This window comes from Vespula pensylvanica, chromosome 4 (genome assembly GCF_014466175.1).
Source record: "Vespula pensylvanica isolate Volc-1 chromosome 4, ASM1446617v1, whole genome shotgun sequence".
Lineage (NCBI taxonomy): Eukaryota > Metazoa > Arthropoda > Insecta > Hymenoptera > Vespidae > Vespula > Vespula pensylvanica.
The window spans coordinates 535,322-546,466 of NC_057688.1; the positions used below are offsets into that span (position 1 = coordinate 535,322).

Consider the following 11,145-nt stretch of genomic DNA (forward strand, 5'->3'; position numbering starts at 1 on the left):
GTTTATACTTTCGCATATGAAAGTGCATCATCGATCGTGGACAATTAGAAAGCGATATGAAAGTTTCTTCTTATCGTCGTCGATAACGTAGATTTTTCCTGTATCGACGTGTGTACCGTGGTTGGTAAGGTAGATTTCTTCGATATCATTTTTATCGACTGTAGAAATATGTGTCGGTAAAGAAGCATTCGTATTTATCCATCGTCACTTTTAATAAAATGTGACAATAAGCTTACCAAACGATGTTATAGTAGATATCTTCGTGATTTACTACGCACTTTGATCCATCTTTAATACAGATCATGATTCTCTTTATTTCTATTATTTCGTACGATTCAAATAAACATCTTTTGGATTATTTATAACAAAATTTACAAGAAAGTTTATAAGAACGATATGAACGGTACTCGTATTTCTCATCGTTCTAATTAACGCATCATATATTTTTATTTAATTTTTATTTAATTATTCATTAAAAATACAGAATTGTTGACCAAATAAGGCTTGCAGTTCGGAGATTTCCCATGTAATTTCGTTATTATTTTGTTCGAACTAACAACGGAAACGGAAACCCACAAGCATTTCGAAACCATACACGATGGTATGTAAAATAATGCGAGATGATGCACAAACGATCCTCAGGATATAAAGGAAAGGGAAGGGAGAGAGAAGGGAGAGGAAAGCCGCTTCCGGTCGAGCAGGTAAGCACGCCGGAAGTGCCGCTTGAACCGCCACGGTCAACCGTCATGCTATGGCTTTAACCGAACGGTCAAAGCAAAGATTTTCAGGGATTCGTTGTCTTCTGCTCGGTGTCCGTAAAGATCGTAGATCTTATTACGGTAGACGGTCATGGTTATAAAAAAATCGCCCAACTCCCATAAGTTCTTTTCTTTCTCGACGTAAACTCTGGCACGAAATTATCGCGCGTATCCGTTTGTTCCCTTTTTTCTCTTCTTTTCTTTTCTTTTTTCATTTTTTTTTTTTTTTTTTGTACATTAATATCCTAATGTATTGCAAAAGGGATAACGTTTATCTGCGAATGTGAAACCACGCTGTGGAAATATAAACAGACGCGTTGCTTGATGTTTTTAGGCGACGGCTGACTTCGCAGAATCGTTTGCGTAAACAAATTCGATTTATACGTACTTGAAAGACATTCGTTCTGTGATCGTCAACGAAGTAAGAAGTCTTTCTCAATTTAATCATTATTATACTCCCCTACATTTAGTGTAATATTCAGGACAAAATAACAAACTGGACGTAAAACTTTATCGAGAGAAAAAGCTTCGTTTATTTAATAGAAAAGAATTCTTCTTTTTGTCGATATCAAACGACTTACTCTCTCTCTCTCTCTCTCTCTCTCTCTCTCTCTCTCTCTTTTTTCTTTTTTTTTTATCTATATTTTAGATAGTGGAGCATGTATATTCAGTCTTTGTTAGAAGAGCGAGAGAGAGAGAGAGAGAGAGAGAGAGAAGGAATTAAATTTGATATTCCAGCGGCAATTTATAGTTCGCTTGGCCCGTCGTTACGAAAGATATCGATGCATGATGCATGTCGCTAGAAGCATAATACATATACGTATATATATATATATATATATATATATATATATATATATATATCGTCGATAGTAATATAAACGTGCGCGACAGGGTGTCAGGGTAGTGTGCAGCTGCCCTTTTGGTCGTTATCTCTAAGCTTAAATTCCGCTGAAACAAACAAACTCTGAACGTAACGTAACGTAACGTAACGTAACGTAACGTACGTAGGAATATCGATAGGAGACGGCTCATCCACGTTGATGGTAATTTCGATAGCATGGCACGGAATTTTCCTAGCTCGTTGCTCTCATTTACAAATACTATTACCTATTATCAAAAGAAAAAGAACGAAAACGAAAAAACCAAAAGTTTCTTTGATCGTATCTCATACAATATATATATACATATATATATTTGCAAGTACATAGTTATTTCAAGTAAAAAAAAAAAAAAAAAAAAAGAAGAAGAAGAAGAAAGAAAAAAAGTAATTACATCCGTTTGAAACACGAAGTAAATATCAAAAAAGAAATACGAAAAGGGATAAAGTAAATGTTGAGTATTATTATATGCGTAGCTGTTTTAAAAAGAAAAGAAAAGTAAAGTAAAGCAAGTGAACAAATGAGTAAAATAACTTCATGGATTTTAAATTCGATGCGATAAAAAGTGAATAACAAAGAAAAAAAGATTTAGAAGAAAGTTTGTATGCTCGTCGTTATATCGCTTCTTGTTGTTTTAATGGACAACCAACGACGTTTCGTAAATTACCGAAGATACAAGTTAATACACCGAGTAGAGATAACGATCGTTAGGTGGAAACAAGATTAACCTTTTGCGAAAGCTAAGAGAAGCGGACAAAGAAGAATAAGAAGGAAAGGAGAAGGGGTAAGGAAAGGTAGTTTAACATAAACGTATACATGCATACGCATCGTATCCGCATCCGCATACATAAATATACACATACATAAATACTTACACACGTACAATACGTATATAGAAGAGCGTTGAAGAGAAGAGTTGGTCGACAAGGAATTGGTTGGCTCTTTCTTGGTTAAACCATCGATGTTTTCGGACACAGGAAGTTGTGTAAAATAATGAAAGAGGTGGACACAAAAGAACGGGAAGGAAGAGACTCGACGTACCGGAGAACGAAATAAGTCGAGCAAGAAACGACATCCGCTCTCCTGCGAGCTTCGTTGTTGTTGTCGTCGTCGTCGTCGTCGTTGTGTCGTTGTTAGTCGTTGTTGTCGTTGTATGCACGTACGCGTAGTATAGAAACACTAAAGTAACCCGGATCCCGTTCTCCTTCTTTTCCTTTCTCTCTCTTCCTCTATCACCTGTAGTTATCTTCGACCTAAAGAACTCGAACTGTCATTCTTTTAAACTCTTGATACATTTTCATGAGTTCCTTCTTGTTCCTTCTTATCTCTCTTTCTCTCTTTTTTTTTTCTTTTTTTTTTTTTATTTGACCGATATCAATGTATTTTTAATTTTGAAATTCTTCTAATTATATTATAGTATTTTAATTATATTGTAGCATATATATATATATATTGTAATTGTATTATAGTATATCTATATATATATACATATACTATTTTCTTCTATGTATATATATGTGTATTCTAATTATATTATAGTATATATATATATATATTATGTATAACTATAATTATAGTTGTAGCTATAATTAACTATAATTTATTATAGTTATACATAGTATAACTATAATTATAACTATAATTATAACTATGTATGACTATAGTACGTATATAATTATAGTGTATATGATAATTATACTATATATATATATATAGTACGGATATCTGTATGTGTTGTGTAGGGTAATTCCGAGTGAGATGATGACCTTGCGGATGAAACAACTCGGTCTTATATTTTTGTAGATATTCAAATATTTTTTAGCAGTAGGACTAGACAATTATTAACAAAAATTCGTAAACAATACTTTATTTTTGTCAGTCAAGCAATTAGATAAATTATTTGTAAGATGTAGAAATATTAAACAACCAAAAAATGTTATCCTTATTATTTAAATCGTAATTTGTTAATAATATATAAAAGGATAACTTTTTGTTTTTATACAATACATTAATATAATATTTAAAGGTTATGTTAATAATCTTGCAATGATATATATCATTGTAAAATTATAGAAATACGAGTGAGTCATCATTGTCTGACCTCGACCCGATTTTTCTAGAGATAGTTAACCCATTTATACATTATTGTTACATTTTTATAACATAAATCGAACTGTTTACAAGGATAACGAATTTTTTATTACTGTTGTTAATAATTTTTATTGACGAAGTCTATCATGCGCTCTTCTTAAATGAAGTGTAATAAACAGGACAATATATATCTCAGGTAATCGAAGAAAATACAACAAACAAAAAAATAAAGAATCTATAGCTACCTGTCTTATCTTTTTGTCTGCAAGCAGTAAATAGAAAATACCCATGACAAACACAATGCCATGCATAATGCTAAATAAAATATTCCAATCTCCAATACGTCATCGGATGTTCAATGAATTAGAAAGTGCAAGACCTTTTGAAAACTAATAAAATTAGCAAAAGCCGTTATAAATTTAATTGTTAAATCCAAATATAAACGTCTTCCTTATGAAAAATACATGTTGAAGAATAATGAAAGTTTTTCAAATATTTTTAATCGAAGAATTCGAAGAAAAAAATTTTGAGGAAGAAGATAATACTGACAATGCGTCAAACGTAGAGAACAGCATACACATGAATACCAGACAGTACAGGCATGAATGCGAGATGTGATAAGTGATATCGCGAAGGATGTTCGATATTTTTGGATTTATGTGATCACTATAGAGAAGTTTTAGCAAAAGAAATATATTCTTTTTTCCTACGTATTTTTTTATGTTCGAAATCTTCTTTTTTTCTTTACTTGGACCATGACACCCTAATTTATGGGTCATCTCACTTGAACAGTTTGGGTGAGATGGCTTTTTTTGTGGGAAGCAATTCTTTTTTTTTTTTTTCTCTTTTTTTTTTACAAAAATCTATGATAATTTTTTGGTTTTATTTCAAGTTTTATTTACAAATATATATATATTTTTTTTTTTCTTCGAACATCGATTAAATTTACAATATATCTAGTGAAGCTTTAAAAAAAAAATTCCCCTAATTACCCTATATATAAGATCAGTTCTACTATTAAAAATATCAGAAAATGGGTCTATACAAAAAAAAAAAAAAGATATGAAACCAAGTCTTTTCACCCGAAAGCAAACCTCACCCAAAGTTCCTTTATATATATATATATATATATATATATATATATATATATATATATATATATATGCATGTTCGTATACAATATACACACCGACGCATAAAGAGAAAGAGAAAGAGAGAGCAATACTAATAATCATAATATAATACAATAATTACAGCATAACAATATTTATATATATATATCAATAATTATATTGCAATATATAATAATTACAAAAAGTATCATTCGAAAATTCCCGCCATCTCGAGTAACCAAACGCAATGGCGACCAATGGAGATTCGAGAATATTGGCGGGTAATTTCGAGACTTGTACGAAAAGGGCAACTATTAACAAAGAAAGAAAGAGAGAGAGAGAAAGAGAGAAGAAGTAAGTAAGAGAGAATTATTCGTTTAATTGGCGATCGTTATCGAAAAGAATTCCCATGGAAGGAGAAAGAAGAAGGAGGTCGAGAACGCGCGATCGGCGACCATGGCAACGTTTGTTCCATGGTGCATCGAAGGAGCGAAGGGGCTAGAGGAGTGGGGGTAGCGTAGCGGGGTAGAGTGGGGGAAGAGGACGACGGTGGTGGGGAGTAGAAGGGAGGGATGTCTCGGACTCGACGGGTAGTCGGCTTGAACCGCGCGATCGCACGAGTAGTTGTCGCAGTGACGTTCTACGGTAAACTTGGTGATCGTTTGGTGCGGCCACGTTAACTCGCAAGTAAACACTTTCTATTCTGACCTCGCTACTTAGATAGATAGAGAGAGAGAGAGAGAGAGAGAGAGAAAGAAAGAAGGAGACATATAAGTCGTGGTTGTGTTAGTGTTGCTAGTGATAACTTTCGAACAATCTTCTTGTACACGTCGGTCACGTCTCTTCGTTCAAGAGGACACTCTCGCGATGTCCTGGCGGGACTTGAACGTTGCCGTTCATCGACGGACGAAGAGGTCGGACATTGGTGCGTCTTCGTGTCTCGATCCTCGTAACTCGTAGTAGTAGTAGAGTTACCTATCGTTAGTAGTTCCTCTTTCCGTCCGTAGTTAAGGCTAACGTCCTTCTCCGATCTCCTGCATTCCGAGACGAGAAAGATAGAGATAACAGAGAGAAGAGAGAGAGAGAGAGAGAGAGAGAGAGAGAGAGAGAAAGGAACACGCTGGTGTTTCAAGGGAAGAGAGATAGAAATAGAGAAAGAGACAGAGACAAGAGGAAACTGCAGGAGTCACGAAAAGAGTAGACGTTCTACTACTACTGCTAGACTATTACTTCCAGTCGAGTCTCTCGGTGTCGTCTTCTCTTATTCCCATCTAGTAGTTAAGGAAAGCTGAGAATCTCGAGTCCCGAGAAAACAACAGCAACACGGCAGGAACGGCTGTGGTGGCGGCAGCGAACTCGACGACGTCAGGTTGGGTTCCTGCGTCGAGATCGAAGGGCGCATTCGAGAGAGGCAACGAAGAGGGGAGAAGAAGAGAGAGCGAGAGAGAGAGGAGGAGGAGGAGGACAAGAAGCACGGTTATGATGGGAGTACTGCGCTGGAGGCACGATCTTAGATCGGAGGCCGGCCAACAGGCAGGAGGAACTGCAACTGCAACTGCAACTGCAACTGCAACTGCCGGAACAGCTACGACAACGACGCAGCAACAGCAACAGAGAGCCAGTTCTGGTCATGGCAATCATGCGCATGCGCATGCCTTGCCGAAATTACTCTCGCAGGTTAGAAACAGATCGACCGATTTTTCTATTTAATTTTCCCGCCTTAAAGCCCTAACGAACGAGTCCGATTACTCTATTGGTCGTTGTTTACGTTTTTATTAGTGATCTTTCAATGTTTCGTTTTCATCGATCTTTTTGTTCGTTGATCGGATTGGATTTTTTTTAGAAATTGTTTGTAGATCCTGTTTCAACAGGATTTATAGTTCGATGATGTTGGTCGTGTTCTTGTAAAAATCTGCGGATAGTTTTGTCTCGTCGTATATAATTAGTTTTTAAGTGCGGTCGTGATCGATCGGTTTTTAAGGATCTATAGATCGGACGACATTATTAAGTATGCCACTTAAGTTGTTATCGAACTTATTAGAATGTCCAAGAGAAACTATATATATATATATATATATATATATATATATATATATATATAATTTCTTTAGAATATTTAACATCGTAAAAAAAAAAAAAAAGTAGGAAAAAATAGAAAATAATAGATCGTAATGCGTTTGAATAGTTCTGGCTAAGAGAACAAGGGGAAGAGAACTTGGAGAACGAGCCAACTATCTTTGGCACGTTTGAACTTTGAACTTCGTTCTATGGTACGAATGGCATTCGGATAATAGCCTTCAAAGACAGCACCCAAACAAATCTCTTTCCGTTTCATGGAAATGGTCAAAGAAGATGAAAGGATCAGCAAGTAATTGTACTTGCATTAAGAGACATATATATATATATATATATATATATATATATATATATATATATACATAATAAAGATAGATATATAATATATATTAATATATATATATATATAATTTTCGATGTCTTTTCTCTCTCTCTCTCTCTCTCTCTCTCTCTCTCTTTCTCTCTGTCTGTCTCTTTCTCGTTGTCTCTGTTTCTCCCTGGCTCTTTGATTTCATTTCAATTTTCATTCCAAGCCGTGAAACGCCATCGAGAGAGAAAGAGAAAGAGATAAAGAGAGATAAAGAAAATGGTCGAAGTAGGGGAACGTAATTGCAAACGGTACCGAAAAGAAGAACTTTTTTCGTTTCTCCTTCGTGAACTTCATTGCGGTTTTAAAGAGATCTGACAAAAAGTAAGAAAAAAAGGACGAAACGCTCGTTCTTCGAGAAACACAACCGCCCGTTTTTCATTCTGGTCTGCCAGACGTCGTCGTACGGGAACGGCTCTTGGGAAGTAAAAACGAAGGAAAGGGTAGATGCAAAAAGAAAGAAGGAGGAGAAAGAAAGAGAAGGAGAGCGGAGATACCCTAAAGAAGAAAATGCAGAAACGTACGTGGATCGATGATTTCTCACGAAGATTTTCCTGCTTGCGAATTGCTATCACTTGAAAAACAAAGTCGAGAGAAAGAGAGAGATAGATAGATAGAAAAAAAGAAAGAGAGAGAGAGAGAGAGAGAGAGAGAGAGAGAAAGTAAGGAGGAAATGGTTTGGCCGGAGGGAAATAAAGAGAGAGAGAGAGAGAGAGAGAGAGAGAGAGAGATAGAGAGAAAGCTTTGCATTTGTGATTAGGATTTTCCTTAGGACATGAAGTTTTCTTCTTTTTCTTTTTTTTTCTTCTTTTTTCCTTCTTTTTCTTCATCTTCTATATATTTTTCTTCCTTTTAGGCTTTTATTTTGTAAAGCTACGCCACATTTATAAAAGCAACACTCTCTCTCTCTCTCTCTCTCTCTCTCTCTCTCTCTCTCTCTCTCTTTCTCTTTCTCTCTCACTTTTTCTTTTTGAGCGTCGTTAAGAGTACCATGAAAATTGGAGGCTGGTTATTTCATTTAATTCGCTTTTTGCACATTTAATGGGACCTCGCTAGTAGTCTTACAAGTGTTATTTCGTTGAAAAAAAGAGAGAGAGAGAGAGAGAGAGAGAGAGAGAGAGAGAGAGAGAGAGAGAGAGAGAGAAAGAATTTCTCTTGGAATATGAGATCTCTTCTAAATCTATCAGCACGATTTGAATTGAAATTTTAATTAAAACGTTCGGTATACGTTTTCAATGAATTTTTTCATACATATATACTCGTTTACAATTAAGTACGTACATACATGCGTACGCATATATGGTATATTGTACACGGTAAGTTAGTGATTTTGTGAAAAAGATTGAAAAGAAAAAAATAATAAAAAAGAAAGAAAGAGGAAGAGAAAAAAAAAATATATTCAAAGAAATATTCATGTTTTTCTGCGAGTACTAACTATACTAAATATACTACATATATATAATAGTATACGAATACAGGGTATGACTTTCAGCAACGACATGCAGCGAGCTCTCTCGTCGAGTTAAAGGGAAAAGCGGCTCTCGACGCATTGAGGACAATTCATCGCGAGAGTTATCTCTCTCTCTCTCTCTCTCTCTCTCTCTCTCTCTCTCTCTCTCTCTCTCTCTCTCTCTCTCTTTCTTTCTCTCTCGTTTGAAACGTGTACACTAAAGCACGTGCTTGCAGCAATAGCATCAGTAGAAGCTCGAGTTTGCGCATTACAATTTTTTGTCTAAGCAACGTCAGCAGAACTTAATTTCTCTTGAAATTCATTTCTATCTTTATCTAGAACGTAAAAATTCAAAAATTCATTTTTATACCTAAAAAAAAAAAAAGAAAAGAAAAGAATATGGAAAAAGAAACATCCACGAACGAGAAACTTTCTTTCGCGATCTCATTCAAAGATGACTTACGATTTACTACGAAGTTATAAACAAATTATTATTTTATACTACGTTTTCTTTTTTCTTTTCTTTTCGTTCTTTCGACGGTGTTAATGTTTGTTTTTTCTTCTCTTTTTTTTTTTTTTTGTTTCACTCTCCCTCTCTCTCTCTCTCTTTTTTTTTTTCTTTTTTCACCAGTTCGCACTCCACTTCGTTCTCGGTAGTATAAACATAGTGAAACGATTATAAAGACGTCGCGTCTTCGGATCATTGAGATTTATTTCTATGGGCGCCTTTAGATTAAGCGAGCGGTAATAAAATCGTGCTCGCGCGATCCTACTCTCTTACTATTAGAGCTGACATCATTAGGCGTAAATATCCGTGTATATAAGGAGAGACACCGAGTTAAACTAGAATCTGAAGTCAGAAGTTAAACGATGATGAGAGTCGCCTAGACCCCCATAATAATACTTGCCAGAATATACAAATCATGTCGTTTGGCCGTGTTCGTTGATAGAACACAACATGGTCTTTTGTATTTTATTTATTTATTCATTTTTTTTTTTTAATTCGAAATATATATATATATATATATATATATATATATATATTTATAATAAGTGTTTTAGTAACAATTATTATAAATATAGTTTAATATAGTAATATATAGTAAATATAGTTAATATAGTAACCATTTATTATACCATATAGTTTCGTATCTTTGTTGTTTAATTTTTTTATTTTTATTTGAGGATCTATTATGATATTATATATTCGTTGAAGAAACATGATACAGCTTTTTTATTTTACAATATATGTACCATGTATGTTTTACTAACGACTATTTATTATATCATATGGTTTGATATCTTGTTTTCGATTTCATTCTTCATTTTTATCGAGGATCCGTCGAGGTATAAGACAACATTTGTCTTATTTACTTTTTTATTTTGCAATATACTTATATACCACGTATGTTTTAGTAACGATCATTTATTACGTCTATCGTTCGATATCTTATGATTTTATTTCACATTTTTATCGGAAATCCATCGAAGAATTATTTGTCGAAGAAACACAACGTAGTTTTTCTTTTTTTCTTTTTTTTTTTTTTTATATTTATTTTGTATTTTGCAAAATATATTTTATATATACATATATGTATTAATAATGATTGTATTTATTATATCATATCATTTCATATCTCACGATTTTATCTTTTAGTTTTATTGGAGATTCATTGAGAAATTATTCGCCGTTGAAACACATCACAGCTTTTGTCTCTTTTATTTTTATTTTTATTTTTTTACTTTACGACATGTGTACATGTTTTAATAACAATTAATCATTATATCACGTCATCATTGATATTCGATTTCTCACTTCGTAAATGATTGAAAAATTCATTAAGAAATTAAGAATTTGAAAATTATTATTACAAAAGGAGTACGACAATGATCGACATAGGAATTACGAGAAGCTAGAGATTCTCGTTATATCCTTGAAATAATTGATCCTTCCATCGTGATTCATCGGTTCTACCCTAGAGAATTGTCGATGTTAACCGAACGGGAAGGATCGATTTGATTGCGAATTTACATAATTCTTGGTAACTCGTCAAGATGGAGATCGTTATTTTCGAAGCATATATATTTACAGATGTTCGTGCGACTCGACAAAATTATCTTTCGATCGTAATTCAAAGTACTCATCGATCGTCGTTGGCTTATCGATCGGTGACAGTACATACATAGGTATCGTCCGATGCTATGTACGTACTATGCATGCATGTATGTATGTATGTATGTATGTATGTATGTATTTTCAACTGCTTGAAACAAAAAGAAACGATCGTATTATCAAGGTCGTTATTTCGAAAATAATCATTTGCGATTATGATCGCTTTTTTCTTGTTTATACCTTCTTCTTCTTCTTTTTTTTTTTTTTTTTTTTTGTTAAACAAAGGAATCAAAAATA

General features: G+C 33.9%; 1 protein-coding gene across 6 annotated transcripts in view; it reads left to right on the forward strand.

The window, feature by feature from the left end:
* Positions 1–11,145, forward strand: part of LOC122628851 (rap1 GTPase-activating protein 1-like) — a 119,643-nt gene that overhangs the window by 80,322 nt on the left and 28,176 nt on the right. The window contains exons 1-2 of one of the 6 annotated variants that reach the window (XM_043811596.1): positions 5,431–5,767; positions 6,121–6,519. The exons of the other annotated variants lie outside the window; for them this stretch is intronic. Coding sequence (XP_043667531.1) covers positions 6,322–6,519 — 198 coding nt within the window. The 5' untranslated portion in view covers positions 5,431–5,767; positions 6,121–6,321. Of the gene's footprint in view, positions 1–5,430; positions 5,768–6,120; positions 6,520–11,145 lie in introns of those variants that run through there. 6 annotated transcript variants of the gene reach the window in all.